At 37.4% G+C, this 17,161-nt stretch overlaps 2 protein-coding genes across 3 annotated transcripts; both read right to left on the reverse strand.

The window, feature by feature from the left end:
• Window positions 1-1,211: 1,211 nt before the first annotated feature.
• Window positions 1,212-11,841, reverse strand: LOC145774066 (trans-L-3-hydroxyproline dehydratase-like). Of its 2 annotated transcripts, XM_082585214.1 has the most exons (8): window positions 11,801-11,841; window positions 9,508-9,613; window positions 9,162-9,311; window positions 8,622-8,779; window positions 7,618-7,787; window positions 4,181-4,294; window positions 3,828-3,943; window positions 1,212-2,383 (listed from the first exon to the last, which is right to left on the reverse strand). In XM_082585214.1, the coding sequence occupies exons 2-8, from the start codon at window positions 9,552-9,554 to the stop codon at window positions 2,236-2,238; spliced, it is 903 nt and encodes a 300-aa protein (XP_082441340.1). In that variant the 5' UTR covers window positions 9,555-9,613; window positions 11,801-11,841; the 3' UTR covers window positions 1,212-2,235. The 2 variants fall into 2 exon arrangements, with proteins under 2 accessions (XP_082441340.1, XP_082441339.1); XM_082585213.1 differs by lacking the exon at window positions 11,801-11,841 and having other exon boundaries at window positions 9,508-11,616.
• Window positions 9,685-16,919, reverse strand: LOC145774065 (trans-L-3-hydroxyproline dehydratase-like). The gene is made up of 7 exons (XM_082585212.1): window positions 16,735-16,919; window positions 16,207-16,356; window positions 15,571-15,728; window positions 14,771-14,940; window positions 13,515-13,634; window positions 12,545-12,660; window positions 9,685-11,944 (listed from the first exon to the last, which is right to left on the reverse strand). The coding sequence occupies exons 1-7, from the start codon at window positions 16,881-16,883 to the stop codon at window positions 11,797-11,799; spliced, it is 1,011 nt and encodes a 336-aa protein (XP_082441338.1). The 5' UTR covers window positions 16,884-16,919; the 3' UTR covers window positions 9,685-11,796.
• Between the last annotated feature and the right edge of the window lie 242 nt (window positions 16,920-17,161).

Genomic DNA, 17,161 nt, shown 5'->3' on the forward strand with positions numbered 1-17,161 from the left:
GCCGAACTGTTGGTGTCATTGCCCTGAGGGGCGTGGAGGAAGTCGAAATAGAGGCCTTTGCACTCCTTATCCCAGCACGGCATGTAGTTCTTTCGCCGGCCGCGGGGATGGAGTAGGCTATTTTGCCGTTGATGCTATTGCATCAGAAAAGTTCTGGTAGGCTTCTTCCACGTTGTTGGTGTGTAGGAATGGGAGATACTGCGTGGCTTCGTTGGTGAGGAGGCTGTAGTATTAGTGAGCCCCGATAGCTCAGTTGGTTAGAGCGTGACTTCGTGCACGAAGAAGCTTCAAGACCAAGCGGCGCTGGTTCGAGTCTCGGGGTGTGCGCTTGAGCAACGCATTTCAGGACTGCTCTCTATTCAGCGGCACCTAATGGATGGATTGGTATCAGCTGCAATGACTATTATTGGCTGACCATGAAGCCAGGATACATGTAAAGGCTTTTGACGGCCGATTACCGAGGTTGGCAGAATGAAGTTTCCGATTGTTGAAATGTTATTGCCGGGAAGTCATTCCATCCACTAGGTGGTGCACTGGTGCTGAATGGAGAGTCCTGAAATGCGTTGCTCAAGCGCACACACCGAGAGCCGCTTGATCTTGAGTCGGGCGCTCAACCACCGAGCTAACGGCTGCACAAAAAAATGCAAACTTTTGCGAAAAGCCTTAAGCGCGGTTTACAGTTCATGCGGCAAACGATAACAGTTTGTCAATAAACAGTAGATTTTACTTGTGCGTTTGGTCGGGCTGCAAGTAGATTTTCTCGTCTCCAACGGCAAACGTTGGAGTTGAAATAGGCCTATTTCAACTTTAGCCTACCGTTTTCTTGGTAATCAGCAAGATAACCTGTCGTTGCCGGCCGGTTGCAGGTCTTCGCCATTAACAAAATTATCGCCATATTACTGAAATTCAAAAATGTACTTTTTGACTCTATAAATGAAAATTCCGTTTTTCTTAAACCGGAAGCTTTTATCACACGAAACTTTACACAAGTCAGTTGGACCAAAATCTTGATCTAAAACCACAAAAACTGAAAGCATGGATTATAAAGGGAAGTAGGCTATAGCGCTGTGGTAGAGGTTCTGCATCTCTCCTCCGTGTGTTGTCCTGACCTCTCTATTCTTCACCTCCGAGATTGAATGTCTTCTTTTTTGTTAGGAAAATTATTTACAAACAGAACTGACTATAAATCACTACACTGGTGCAGAATTCAGTTCTTCCAAGCCTTTACTTCAGTTAAAACATTTCTGTAGGCTCCCACACAAATATGTTAACAGCACAACAGCATTAGAATAGCGAGGTATCTAGAAGGCTACCAATAACAACTGATATGGGTTGCATAACATTGCTCAAATTACACGGCAACCAGAATAAAACCAATGCAAACGTTTTAGGAGCAGCACTGTGACATCATCAAGTAAAATAGGCAAGATGGCTTACAACTGAAGAGCAAGTGGTTAATAAAACCCTTTTTTTACTTAAGACGTCCGGTTTCTGCTTTTTGCTCTATCTTTTAAATGATGCTTTTAGAATTAATTAATTTGTTGTCTATGATCTGTTCACGGCAGCCTACAATTAGTGATTATCTTTCCTTTTCTGCCGGTTACTAGTTAGGCTACAACAGAAATTGTTTTAACAAACCCAAAGCAAGAATAACGAAAATAACTAAGAGTGAAAGAGATTCAGATACGCATGTAGTATAAATGTTAATAATACATTGAGCTTACTAACAAATTAACAACGGACAGCCTGCAAAAACAAACGCAGAGGAAAGCCAAAAATGAGATGGAGAGACGAGATTGACAAAGAATGTGCAACAACAAACTGGTAGGCTACATAAAAACACACGATCGGCTGGATTGGCAAGAAAAGGGGAAGGCCTTCGCTCAGCAGTGGGCTACCACAGGTTAAAAATGATGATGTTGATCACAGATAGGCCTACTGCATACTAAACGTGTGGCAACTGTGGCATGCCGTATTGATAACGTCATCAGGTAAAATCTTTAAAATAAACGAGCAAAAAAGGCAAGTCTTGGTACTTTAGGTAACACACAACGACTGTCCAAATGTAGCGGGAATCTTAAATCGTACCCAGACGACAACACAGGACAAAAGCACATAACTGACAGCAAACGTATGGAACCTATTAACGGCAAGAATGATTTTAAAACAATTTGCGCAAAAGAAATAAGTAGAATTTTCCACGATACATTGAAAAGTATTGAGAATACTGATCATTCACTTTATCTTGAAACCTTCTCGCAATGGATCATGTTTTTCTTGAGTAAATGTAGCGGTTCCCGTGTAATAAGGGTTCCCTTCAACTTCAACAATCACAGAATCGTAATCTCCACATTTGGTGTCTTTGACGACTTTTGCCTTGAATCTGTAGTCATAATTTTAGTAACCAGCTGGGTAGCAGTTCAGGGTATAACACATTTCTCTGGGCAAGAAACTTAACGATAATTGCCTCTACCTAGTGATCGATTTCGAGTAATGGGTAGTAACAAATTTAAGTGATAAGTAAAGTAGACAACCGGAAACAGACATTGCCGTCGGCTGCAGCGTGGGTCAGGTGTATGTCGGAAGGCGTACACCGATGCATAGCGCTCAAGTCCGCTTTCCCGCAATGCAGGATAAAGATAAACAAACACACAAACATTGAATCACACTTGTCGGTAAAACCTTGATTCATTTACGTAAGGGTTTAGTCAGCAGTGTCGTTGAAAGGTTAGGGCAGGAGAGAACGCGGGGTTAACCGGTAGCTCAATGGCTTTATGTATATGCAAATGCAACATTAGTTAACGTAAAAAAATGAAATTGCAGTTTCATCCATGGTCCATATAGGTAAAGGTGAGTCCCATACTTGAATCCAAGCATCGGGGGATGAGAAGATAAGGTTCTCATTATACTAAGCCTTCGGCACTAACGAGAGTAGGGTAGCCAGTTCCTTTCTCTCGGTCACCTTTACTTCAGCAACTATGCCCACCCAAATTATTACACCCTGGGTAGAGGTGAGCGGTGTTTGTCAACAACCAGCGTAAGCCGGGAGTCGAACCAGGATTGCATAATTGGAAAGCGAGCGCCTTACCCGCTGCGCTATCCCACCGCTAGTCCATATATGCACTGCAAAAACTATAACATGAATCAATGAACCTGGTCCAGTGGTTAAGTAGTTGCAACGATGGCCACAAAAATGATAAACGTGAGTTCAATACCCTGTCGGGGCATGCCAATGACCTTCAAATTTAACATTAAAACTTTATGGCACTCGAGATAAGAGTGAATTTAGGGTAGGCCTATTAATTATTGTTATCGGGGTTTGACACTGTCTGCGTTGACGGCATCGTGAATCCGCGATGAGCCAGCGATATACGCAAAAATAAACCTTATTATCGCGACCAAAATATCAAGGTTTAGATAAAAGTGAAAGAGAGATGTCTTTGGCTTGCCGGAAAAAAGTAAGCCCAATTTGGTCCGGTCTGGAATTAGTCTCCTTCATTCTTGTAATAGCAAATGTCTTCCACTTAATAGTAAGGGGGGGGGGGGGGGGGGGAGTGCTTAAAAACTGTTTTTGTGTGAGTAGCCTACATCTGAAAAGTATGCTACAGATCATCAGATAACACACTAAAACAGTTTTATGTGAAAATATTAAAGTTACCCCCCTCTCATTAATAATAGGCCCACCCGCGTATTAAGCCTAAATCGTCCGGTCCCTAGCTGCGACTACTGTAATATAAATCAAAAGAGATCAAGCTTGACATATGCCTCTCTAGGGGTATGGTCCGACCCCTACTCTCTAGGACTTGGTTTAAATCTTAACAACTTACGATGACTTGGTCAGCGGGTTTTCAAACTTCCTGCTTTGATCGATACCAACCAAGCCTTGCGCGTACAGAAGAGCCATTCTTGCTGTTGTACCAGAACCACACGGGCTTCTATCAACCTGGAAAAGTTACGTGAGATTAAAGAGTTGATAAACATATTACCACAGTTACAGTTTACAGCTCAGGCAATAACCACGCAGAAACTTAAAAAAACATGCCAGTGGTAATTTATAAAAGCAAACTATGAAGCTATTGAAAAAAAAACGCAAATGTAAGCTGGTGCACATGTAGGGTTTTGCTAATAATTGGCTGTAACATGTACCACCTACAGTCCTACACACATGCCAATATCATACCTGAGTGTCTGCAAATATAACTGTGTTGAAGTACTTCTCTTCATCACAATTGTCATCGGTGAATATAATCCCGTAGAGAAATGACAATCCGTTGTCTTCCGGATGGGTTGCAACCTTCCCAAAGATTAAAATATGTCGCTTAATGCTTCAAAAATGTTGCAGGTAAAAATCCCCTTTAAGATAAATGTTCCATTCTTAGATAAACAACAAAGATTCGATTTGTAAAACAGAATTTGAATATGGTAAGGAGGTTTTTTATATCTCGAAATTAAGCAGTAATTTTTGTCTAATGAACAATAGTAAACAACAAAATAATACAAGCATTATTTTTATGTCTTTTGTTTACGCACATTAGCCCAGCCATGGCTATGGACCAGAACAATCATAACAGTCAGCACTAAAGGCAACCACGCATGTAATGACGTTTTTAACCTGTACAGTGTACATGCTAATTACAGTGAAATAACTGATAGGGGATTTTATTACTGATAGAGCAGTGCTTTCCAACCGGTGGGTCGCGAATAGAGATGTAAATGCAAAAAAAACGAACCGTTTTTTTTTAAAAAAAACGTGTTTTTTTTCAAAAAAAACTTGAGCCAAAAAAAACACTCGTTTTTTGGTTTTTTTGTTTTTTTTCATATTTTTCTGGAAAAGTTGCAATTTTTTTGCAATTTACAGCTTAGTTTCGTTATAGTGCTCTTGAAAAACATTAAATTACTAAAAATAGTTTTATTGGTGTGCTGAAATTCCTAAGTGTTTGTGTTTGGCAGCATATGTTCTTGCATAGTCCTATGAGGACCTATGTTGTTTCGCCTTCTTCTTCATTCTCTGGCATGTTTGTGGCAGTAGACCTGACAAACATTGAATTAATGAAATTTGATACATGACATAATGTAGATGAGTTAATTTCTTTTTCCTTTTATGGAAGTTAGCCTATGATGTTAGTATACTGTGGTACTGGTTATTCTTGTAATCTTGTACACACTCAATGGGTTGACGAAATTTTGACAAAACAAGGTGGCAGTATTCAGTACACACATTTACCTTGTTTGTGGACGTGATAATTTACTAATGCAAGCTATTGCCAATAGCTTGTTTAAACATGTTTTGTAACTGATAGCTTGCCAACGATGTATATGCTTTATAAATGTTGAAACAGAAGTATTCTTTTCGTGTGTTGTAAGATCTTGGATTGGACACTTCGTCATTGATGCTTCTTGCAGATTATTCGGGACATATAATGCAAGAGACCTTATCACTGATATTTTTAGCTGTCAAAAGTTAGTGCATTTGTCAGAAAAGGTTTAGGTTAATGTTCCTTTCAAATGCCCACCACCCATGTTGACTATTGCTAGTAACTACCATTCTACCAACCTTGAATGAAGAAGTTTTTCCTTTAAAGTGGAGTTTTTCAGCACTGCTCAGTGTTCACATAGTGAATAAATGCTTTATAATGCTTTTCCTGACAAGAATAAAGTTTTACCCATATTCCCACAATGCAGGATAAAGATACAAAACAAACATCAAAGATGAAAACTTATTTTATTTGAGAACTAGGCCTACTGTTTTTTGAGATAAAAAGAAATTGACCTCTTGTCGTTACGCACCAATAAAACCATGATGCAAACTTTAATTTTTTTTATTGGGCAGAGGAAAGATTGACGAAAAGTTAGGCAAAAACAAAAAAAGTGCTAAAGTCTCAAAGTTCTGCAAACTAGTTCAAATTGGATGGATTAAGTGCAACCAATAACCATACTTCTTTTAAACATGTCTATGATAGCACAATGGTGTGATTAAGGGAAAACAAACATGACTATGACGTCACAAAGGATTATTGAATCTCTTCAGGGAAAATAAAAAAACATCAAAACGTTTCCATCTTTCACTACATTTAAATGTGATTTGGGCTAAAAGTTGGGACTTTAGCACTACACTGCTTTTGCCAAACTTGTCATCAATCTTTCTTCTACCCAATTATTATTTTTTTTAATTTACGCACCATGGTTTTATTGGTGCGTAACGACAAGAGGTTAATTTCTTTTTAGCTCAAAAAGTAGTAGCCAAAACTTGTTTTAATATTCATAAACAGATAGCCCACCCCATAAAACATGGGGGTAGAGCTAAAACTTATGTAAATATGTTGAGCGGTTCTTGAGATATGGCCGTTTTTCTATTGCTCCTTATCTATAAAGCCACTTAGTGGCTAAGGTTATTTCACTTATAACTCGAGAACCGCTTGTGTGATTTTCATCACGTTTGCACCAAATGCACATCAACTGGAACAATCTCTTGACGTTGTACTGGTAATGGTGTGGTGTGCTGGTGAAAAGTGCCTTTGTGAAGTAGAGAAACAGGACCCTGACCACCTGGTCTTAACGTAACATGCCCATTAACCAAAATCCCAGGTGGTTTCGAAACTGTACACGAGTGTGGTACTGCATTTAACAACTGGCTGAACCAAATTACAGACAATACTGGAGATGTGCTAACCATAGGACACTGTGTTACTATTTGAGACGATGAGAAACCTTTATGGCTCGCGTGTTGAGACTTGAGAGACATATTGTCTCATTTGAAAGATGTTATACGAGTTATGAGACTATTTTTTTGTTGAAAGAGACGCTATTGCAATGAGTTTACCCTAATTGCTGCATATTGTGACATTTAATAAAAAAATAGGTAAAAAAAACAAAAAAAACAAAAAAAACGAATAAAAAACAAAAAAAACGATAAAAAACAAAAAAAACGAGCTCGTTTTTTTTAAAAACAAAAAAAACCGTTTTTTTACATCTCTAGTCGCGAAGCATTTCTAAATGTTACTGAATGTTAAAATTTTCTGAAAAATACCGACATTACTATGGATCTCACAAGCCGCAGTTTGGTCTTGAACAGTACTGCGCCTTCTCCATTGCTACTCTTATCTTCAATTCATTTGTTAACTTTCCATTTTCATGAATTGTGCACCCTGTTTTCTATTAGATCGGGAAATTATTGCATTTTCATTACGTAACAATTAGATGTGTTGTGTCGCATTAACTATTTCAGTACGTACGTCAGTAGTAAAGATGCCATAATAAAGATGTCATATCTCATTGTGGGTCGCGCAATAAAACTTGCATTAAAAGTGGGTGGCGAACTGAAAAAGGTTGGGAAGCACTGTGATAGAGTATATAGATTAGTAGCCTACTACAGACCAGATGATTGTGCAATACATATGCACATGTCATTACAAACTAAATTACTTGTAGCATCATTGGCAGTTACTTAAAAGCAGCATTTAGTGGCTTTGTAAACCACATTTACGTTTTAAGTGATTTTGCGAACCACAAGATCAATGTGAAACTTCAACAGTGTCTAACACGCAACGTATGTAGGCTACATTAGTTCAAGTGATGTAACATCACGACTAAGAGGGCAATTATTCGAATACATCGTACTTTTTTAGCACAAACAACTTTCTTGATTTCAGCAGCAGCATGTTTTATGCTCTCAATCGGAGATGTAACATCCAATCCAATGCTTTGCAATGGCAGAAACGCATAAAAGGCACCACCATATGAAATGTCAACTTTTATATGACCATAATTAGGGACAAATATGTCCAATCCTGCAGCACAACAAGTCATGATGTTATTCTCCTATAATGACGTTTGCTATACCTTTTATTCATGCAAACAGTAAAATTAATTGTATCTTTATCCTCGGACTGAAAAAGCTTTTTTGAGAGCTTAATCCTGGCAGTTTTGCATATTTGTAGAGGCTTTAACCCACTGACGCAGGCCCAGTCACCGAGTCTACAGCGCATTACGATGATTCTGAAGCCCAACTTGAAGATAGGATCTAATGTTTGCACAATTTTTTAATAAGCTTATGGTTTATTTTTAATCGATTTCCCTGTGACAATCTAGCATATGGTGAAAGAACACGTTTGGGAAGGTAGCCACTTTAACAAGTCGAAATTCTGCCACTGAACTTGACTAGAATGAAACCGCCAACCAATCATAAGCTACGGTTTAAGTGACGTAAAAAATGGCGAAAAGAAGATGATAGAAAGCAAATTAAGTGATGGATTTTTTGTCAGCTAGTTGGCTTCGGGGTTAGGGTTAGGGCTAGAAATAGTCATTTCATTGACGCGTGTTTGATTCTCACCACTGCTATTGCTCTTTTTCTTCTGTAATTACCAAATAAAGTTCAAAACAAGCATTAACTCTCTGGATGAGTGCTAGAAGAGTCACAATTGGACGGTAGCCTCTTATAACACGTTCTGATTGGTTGGCGGTTGCATTGTAGTCAATTTCAGTGGCAGAATTTCGACTTGTTAAAGTGGCTACCGTTTGGGAACCAGTGAAATAAATCCAGATTAAAAAAATATAAGTCATTCAATAGCAAAAAATAAAATGCTAAAAAATTGCCTGGTGGTGATTGTATTTTTAAGGCATACCGAGCTTTGCCACAAAAGCAGGAACACTGTGGAACCTGACAGAATCACTTATTCCATCGCAGCACTTGACCCAAGCACGAACCAACCCACAAGGACATTGTATGTTAATCTTGGCTTCAGGTTCTTTGTATTCTGCAATCTTGTTGTCAACGCAGTAACTGGAGAATAAAACTGGTAGTGAAAATCTCGTAAGATGCCATAGTTGCCTTTGTTGTTTAGAAAGTTGACCATTTTCGATGTCAAGATTGACTGTAAAATCATAAACTCAGGACTTATATAATGGTTTAAGTGTATTTCACACTGATTACATCGCCTTTGAAACCTTTTTTTGAAGAAAAACGCTGGCAACGATTGCAAAAATGACTTCCACATCTAACCATACAGTAGATCTACCCAAATGATTTGAGCAAACTAGGTCTAAAATCCTAACATTTAAAATACAGGAACTCCTGGTTAGCAGTGATATTATAGCTAAGCTCTGTAATACATACTACAGTAAGTACTAATTGAAACAATGGATTAATCTTATTGATTCCCCACCGTGCGACCGCGATCAGACCATGACCACACATTGTGCTGTACCCTTCAGTATCCATGAATAGCACAGCAGCATCGGCTTCAGGTATATCTGGTTCAACTAAAATGGCGCCATACATATCATTATGACCTCGTGGCTCAAGCATAAGAAATCTGAAACAACGTTGGTTTGATAGATATTAAAAAAAAATAGTTTTAACTAAATGACTCTTATTTCTGGACTCAAAATGTTGTAGTGTACCATACTTCTAATCGTTGCTTCTTAAGAAACTCTATCACAGTAGGCTACGAAGAAATATTGATGATAAAAATACTTTTCAAATTAGATTTACTGATGTAGCCTACCCACTTTCTATAGGTGTCCAAATTCTTTCTGGTATAGGCTCGCTTCTCCATGATAGTCTCCCCTTCAATCTTGGGAAATCCTGAAACAACGACTCTCACAGGCCCACCACCTGTGTGCATTCCCACAGTACCAATTTGTACATCACCCATCATTTAGTTTCTAACTAAGGCAATTACGTCACTGAAAAATGAGAGCATCAATTTATGTGTTTAATTCTGTGATCAAATTGCACACGTCTCAATCAAACTATTTGCCTTGTCATGGCAAGTAACAATGATTTGCATTTAAAGGTACAATGATTACAACATTAATACAGTTGATCGTGAGTATTATTATACTACAATTACTTGAAATTTCATAGTGATCAATTGCACTAAGTTGCTCAATATGCAAATACAGCTACCGTATGGCTCCTTCAAATTTCAAAGCACTTGATTATGATTACAAAATTTGAAATGAATACGGCAGTATCAACATGCTTTAGCAATTCCTGCAAATACAGATTACTGTAGTTTGACTACGAATTTGATAACAATTACATGTGTATTTTTGTGCAAGCAATCAATTACAATGTTATGAAAAAAATGTGATCAATTACACATTATGATCTGATTACCGTACCTAGCGTTTACTTGTAGATTATTGCTATTATGCTGTATCAAAAACAACACAGCAGAGGCCACTTTAATAGTCTTTGACCATATTGGAATCTGACCATTTTGATAATAACCGAACCAGCTAGACACAAGCCGAGATCGACAACGTTAGCTTGATAATTATAAATTTATCATGTCCACCGTTCAAGTAGTAGCCTATGAGTGAACTTCGGGATTTTTTTTTAAATTTTGCAAGTTGTTTAGATTAAATACGTACAGCAGTTTCGTAAGCAAACAGCCCAGTAATGTCTCCCTTCAACACACCTAAACTATGTTATCGCGCAGTCATAAACAGGCATACCGTAAGCATGTGTTGAAAAAATGCAAAGTAAGAAGTGATATGTGCGACTTTAAAACTAAAAGTCGCATTAACGCCGCAATACAAGGAAGGTATGATTGAAAAATGCAGCAGACTTGCAGTGTGTCATCTTTCAGTTGTGATGTCATCATCGTTTTTCAAGTTAGTCAATATATTACCACCTTATTTGGTGTCAGCTTAATGAGAGTTTGGGATCAGGCCTCCAAACTCTTTTTTTTTTCAGCGAACAAGCATGGCCCACCAGAGCTTCGTGTCCGCCAAAACAAAAATTCCGTCATTACAAGAAAAAGCGGTTTGCCGCACCCAAAAGACCTGATTTGGTTTCTCACACGTAGCCTACTAGACCTACGCGATTCACCACTCAAAGTGTTCCGAATGAATAAATAATACACTACACAGAATATAGCATAATTGAACAAGTACGTAAGGAAATGCTTATTGTAATAATTAATAAAAATCTTTTTTGCGTGCACTAAGGTAAAAACAATGCAAATAAGGCTGTGAAAAATATTTGCAGAAGAATTATATCCTGCCTTGTAATTGGTCAATAAACCTCATCTGCTGCAGTAAACTGCAGGTTACAAATACGCCGATGGTCAGCCTTTTTTGCAAAACTTTTCTCAGCAATATTTCTCGTCGCCGTGTGAAAGATTTTGTCTTGTTTGTGAAAAAAGATTTATGTCTTCCAGTGGTTTTGGTAAAAAATTGCAAATTACACACTGTTAAATTCCTAATTCATTTGGTTTTTAGTGATTTGTTGTTTTTAAACCCAATATGCGACAGTAGGAGCTCCCGAGATTGGGTTGTTGTGAAAAATGGAGGCAAATGTATGTGAAGAGAAAAAGTTTCACATACAAACAAGAGTGGAGAATTTTTTTTAAATACCAACGCAAGTGAAAAAATGTTGGCTTGTGGAAGCCGGCGACCAAACGTGGCCTGTCAGCGCGGTAGTTTCAGAGACCATTTAACGAATTTTCGGCGGCCATGTCTGTCGGGAAATTAGAGGCCTGGGCTCATTGTTTTATAACTTGGTGGCACTGAACGAGAAAAAAAAATGGACCAACACTTGAGTAGGCTAAGGAACTAGGTTAGTAAGGATTTTATGGCATGTTAAAACAACTCATTATCAAAAATAGGAACATTTCGAGAAGCAGAAATAATATAATTATTAACGAATGGTAGACGTTTGGCAGATAAAACATCACAGTAAAAACGCATTGATTTTACAATCACTCGTTTTAATGCAAAAGCGCAGTAAGAAGTAAAATTTATTCCAAGAAGCAGAGTAGGGAAGCACAGACTGATATCGTCGTTCGTTTACTTAATCAAAAATCCTCCTCGCAATGGATCATGTTGTTCTTGGGTAAATGTAGCAGTTCCCGTGTAATAAGCATTCCCTTCGACTTCAACAACCACAGAGTCGTAATGTCCACATTTGGTGTCCTTGACTACTTTTGCATTGAATCTGAATGATTTTGTTATGTTTAACAAACTGGCCAGCTACAACAAGCAAAATCAACAGTACCAAATTGTACCAGCACAAGCCCACTTAAAACAACAAGCTAAGTGCACCAAATCAATTTCAACGGCATTAGGCCACCAAGCGTCGATTGTTGAAAAATGGATTCTACTTTTCGTTGTGCACAGCGCATGCAAATCACTTAAGAACTCATAATTTCCATGCAAGAAGCTTGAAGAATATCTATGGCTTTCGCAGTCACATATCAAATGTTAGCGGTTGGACACTATTTTGGCTTTCGGTGGCTATGTAACAAAGTCAAAGCAACATTTGCTTAAAAACAATAAAATTATTCCTTAGACAATAGTGACGGTCCCTACTTTAACAATTAAGCTGCAGGGACAGCAATGCCAAAAGTTTGTACCATGCCAAGAGACAAAAAGTGACCCGATGAACTTACTCTATGGCCTAAATGTATTTTTGGCGCAATTATAAAATGGGAACAGTTTGGTATGTAGCTTGCAAGGCGGAAACTATCCATTCCACATCCCACTCAGTCAGCTAAGCCCTTTAATTTGGTTTGAATCTTAAGGAACAACAACTTACGATGACTTGGTCAGCGGGTTTTCAAACCTCCTGCTTTGATCGACACCAACCAAGCCTTGTGCGTACAGAAGAGCCATCCTTGCTGTTGTACCAGAACCACATGGGCTTCTATCAACCTTCAAGAATTTACATTAAGTTAAAATCTGGCTTAAATACGTTAAAGTAACAAGACTTTACGTGCAGTTTGTGGTGTATTTTTTTTTCAATTTACCTTTACCAACCTTTATGGGGAGCTGTTCGATAAGATTACTTTTTTTAAATACGATTTTAAACCAATAAACTCATGTCATTAATATAAACGACTCAAAAACCGTATTGTCAATCACGAGCACAATATTGACCCAATAAATGTTTGCAAACTAAGGCTACAATTTTCAAAAAATCTTCTTGGGCTGCAGAGTCTGATTTGCAGTTGGTAGGCTACATGAAATGTAAATGGCTTCGCACAAAAACATAAGTTAAAATCTTACGTAGGCCTATGTGGCTGGCTACTGAATAAATAAACAAGAAAACAACGCATTTCAGTTCAGTAAAAACAACTGAAATGCGTTGTTTTCTTATTTATTTATTCAGTAACCAGCCACATAGGTAAGATTTTAACTTCTTGTGTTTTCGAACGAAGCCATTTACATTTTATGTACGTACATGCATTGCCAATTCTTTTGGTCCGTAAAACAGTCGATCAAAAACGGATAAAACAGTCTACCCGATAGCTCAGTTAGTTAAGCTCCCGACTTTATGAACAAAGAAACGGCAAGATCAAGTAATGCTGGTTCGACTCTGAGAATGTGCGCTTAAGCAACGCCAATTAAACGACTAATTTGCCCACAAATGTTGAATCAATATAATAAACGTCTAATTTGCTGTCAGGGAGCATCAGTCCGACATCCATTGATGCAGAGCGGTGCAAAAACGTAAGACAACGTTTTTTTTCAATTTTAAGGCAAGTTGCTACGTTCAAGCACCATACCTCATTGTCCGCAAATATGGTTAGGTTAAAGTAGTTGTTCTCATGACCATGTTGGTCGTTATCAGTGAATATAATCCCGTACAAACACGACAAGTCTTTGTCTTCTGGATGAGTTGTAACCTTTTGTAAAGATAAAAAATTTAAACATGAATTTTTGCCTTGTTCAAAAAAAGTGAATTACTTGATTCGTGAGTCCTCAGCCCACAGTGCAGCAAGCTTTTGTTTTAATTTTCTTTTGTACTTTTTGCTTCATTTTGTCGTGTTGACCATTCCGGAAAAGTCAGTATTGAACTAAATTGTTTTCTGAAGTAATCGCATTATCACTGCAGTATTTCTGCAATTGTCATTGGAAACAATGTTCCTCGTTTTTTTTCATGGCGCCGTTCAGACAAAGCGAATAGAGGAAAGAGAAATTAAATTAAAAGCTGTCATGAATTATAGTTGCGATCACGAAAACGACAATAGTTGTCTTACGCACAGCATGAGCGACTGTCTCGGATGAAAATTGTTATCATACGCACTTTAGGGCCACTCCTGATGGAAATAATTTTGTTATCAAGAATTTTTTTATCCAAAACGCAGTAAATTTCATCAGGATTCTGAATATGGTAAAGTTTTGAGTCTATTTAATGTCTTTGTGTGTCAAAACTTGCAGTGGTAAATGTGAGTAATATATCTTGTGTTATCCTCGGTCTATGTTTCAAGACGGGTCGCATGGGCGACCTCGCGCTGCCGCGGACCCCGAGCGGGTGTTTTTCAAATGCTGTTTTCTTTGATGTTTTCAACTAGGTACTCAATCTACAACTACTTATTAATTTCTTGTTAGAATGGCATGAAATTTTGCAGACATAATCAAAATATACTGGAGAAGTGATCTATGAGAGGATTTTTTCTATGTCTGTGTAGCTTCATTTAAAAATAAAAAAACAATTGCAAATATATCAAGTTTTTTAGTACGGTACATAAGTTCAAAATTCGTTTATTTTATAAATATACACCTGTGGAAGAAAATCTCTCATCATTATACAGGTAACGAATGGCGACAATGCCAGCGAAAAGTTAGGAATGATATAAATTCTCCCTTGAGGCTTATTAAATTTTTTATCGGCGGTAAAAACTAAAAAAAAACTAAAAACTTTTGCATTTCTTTTGACATTTTTTTTTCTTTACAGAAACTTTTTTCATCTATTTAAGTGCCATATTTGGATTATGATTTTCATACTCTTTCCATTATATTTAACTATAGGGTAGCATACTTCTTTCTCACGGAGAACTTTCTTGATTTCAGCAGCAGCTTGTTTTATGCTCTCAATCGGAGATGTAACATCCAATCCAATACTTTGCAATGGCAGAAACGCATAAAAGGCACCACCATATGAAATGTCAACTTTTATGTGACCATAGTTAGGAACAAATACGTCCAATCCTGTAGCACAACAAGTCATGTATGCATGTTTGTACGATCTGCCCTGCCACAATTTTCACAGTTAATTGTAAGCCCTATCCCTTTACTGTTAGATGTATTCATCATTACTCAGGCAGCAAAATCCGTCATTTTTATACTGATTTATCGTCTGTAGAGGCAGGCGCGGATTTATGGGGGGGGCCCGGGCCCCCCCGAAATTTTGTGAAAAATTGTATGTTTCTGCATCAAATGGTTTGATATGCTTCTAAACAGCTGATATTAGTCCCTCGGCATCGCAATTGATGAAAATGGTTGTTTTAATGTCTATTTTCTATAGCATATCGTATATGTCGTAGTATCATTGTTCATATCTGTTTAGCTTTTTCTTTCTTTTTAATTGATTTTCAAATTTTCTGGCCCCCCCAAAAAAAAACTCTTAGATTCGCGCCTGTGTAGAGGTCTACAGACGTTGAATCAATATAACCATGACGGATTTTGCTGTCTGAATAGTCTATCAAAAAATGTTATGCATGACAGACTATGAAGTACAATATACCTAAAAAAATATTATGCTAATAATTAATACTAATAGTGACACCATTATGGATCGACAAGAATTGCTTTTATCATATTATATACAGCATAGCCTACCAAGTTTTGCCACAAAAGCAGGAACACTGTGGAACCTGACAGAATCACTTATTCCATCGCAGCACTTGACCCAAGCACGAACCAACCCACAAGGACATTGTATATTAATCTTGGCTTCAGGTTCTTTGTATTCTGCAATCTTGTTGTCAACGCAGTAACTAGAAAATAGAGCTGGCAATAAAATAAGTTGAAATGATAAGGGTCCAGACATGAGTGAAGATAAAACCCAACAGCTGATTGATAGTATTGATACATACAGTATATTATCAAAAACTAAACCAGAAGTGTGAAAAATAGTAATTTCATGAATTAATTCAAAAAAAGCTTGTGACTTTATTATTTTCATAAATTCAAATTGAAGACAAGGTAGTGGCAAATTTTCTGACAGAACTCACTGTAGACATCTACTGAGACAAAGCTGATCGTTTTCTAGTCATGTTACTAAGAATAGCAATACAAATTTATAAACAACCCACTCAAAAAGTTTCTATATACAAGAATTCAGTATATATATACAAAAATGCATTGCATAAGTTAGAGTCAGGCTGTAAAATCATTACTGGTGGTATCATAATTATCATACCTTCAAAAAAATTCCAAAGATAGCCTACACATCTATATGTTTGGTTATCTCACCGACCAAGTGCAATCACGCCATGACCACACATTGTGCTGTAACCTTCATTGTGCATGAATAGCACAGCAGTATCAGCTTCAGGTATATCTGGTTCAACTAAAATAGCACCATACATATCATAGTGACCTCGTGGCTCAAACATGATGAATCTGAAACAAGAAAGGATTGTATCGCTTTACCAGTTGGTTTCAAATAAAACTTTAAGATCAACAAAATGACATTCTGGAGGTCTTTAAGTTTCATATGCAATTATGCATCACAAAAAAGTTTAAAATCAAATAGTTATTGCAGAATTTCAGGTTCACCACATATTCCAGTTCAAACTTTCATGCAGAACCAAAGCTTAGGTCACCAAGTGACAACTTAGAATATTCATTGAGCAGCACTTCTTTTTATAGTTATATACATACTTTAATAGTCATTTAAAAAAAAACTGAAAGATAAGCTATTTTACCCACATGGAGTTGTTGAGAACATTGGTAATAAAAAGTACCGGTAGCCTACCATACTTTTACAAATTAACTTACTTTCTAAAGTAGTCCAAATTGTTTTTCAAATATCGCCGCTTTTCCATGATTGTTTTTCCTTCTATTTTAGGATATGCAGATACAACTATTCTGAGAGGTTCACCACCTGTGTGCATTTCTACAGTGCTGATTTTTATGTTATCCATCATTTAAGTTGCACACACCAGTCTAGCCAAAGTGATGAACAGTTATTGACAGTAGCCTATTCAAAAGAAACATGCAGTAACATCACTTGTAAAGCATCTTGCCTTGCATAACGGCATATTCTTGATGCCTCCACCATGTAGCTGTAACAGTCAGTCAGTCTGTTTATTTATTTGTCACAAACACAAAAATGAAAATACAAAACATGCAATGATCTGTTGTGACTTGTGTGTCATATGACGAGGAGACTGCGAAAGACCAACCGGTAACACAAATAAAAACA

The sequence above is a fragment of the Aplidium turbinatum genome, chromosome 7 (assembly GCF_918807975.1).
Source record: "Aplidium turbinatum chromosome 7, kaAplTurb1.1, whole genome shotgun sequence".
Lineage (NCBI taxonomy): Eukaryota > Metazoa > Chordata > Ascidiacea > Aplousobranchia > Polyclinidae > Aplidium > Aplidium turbinatum.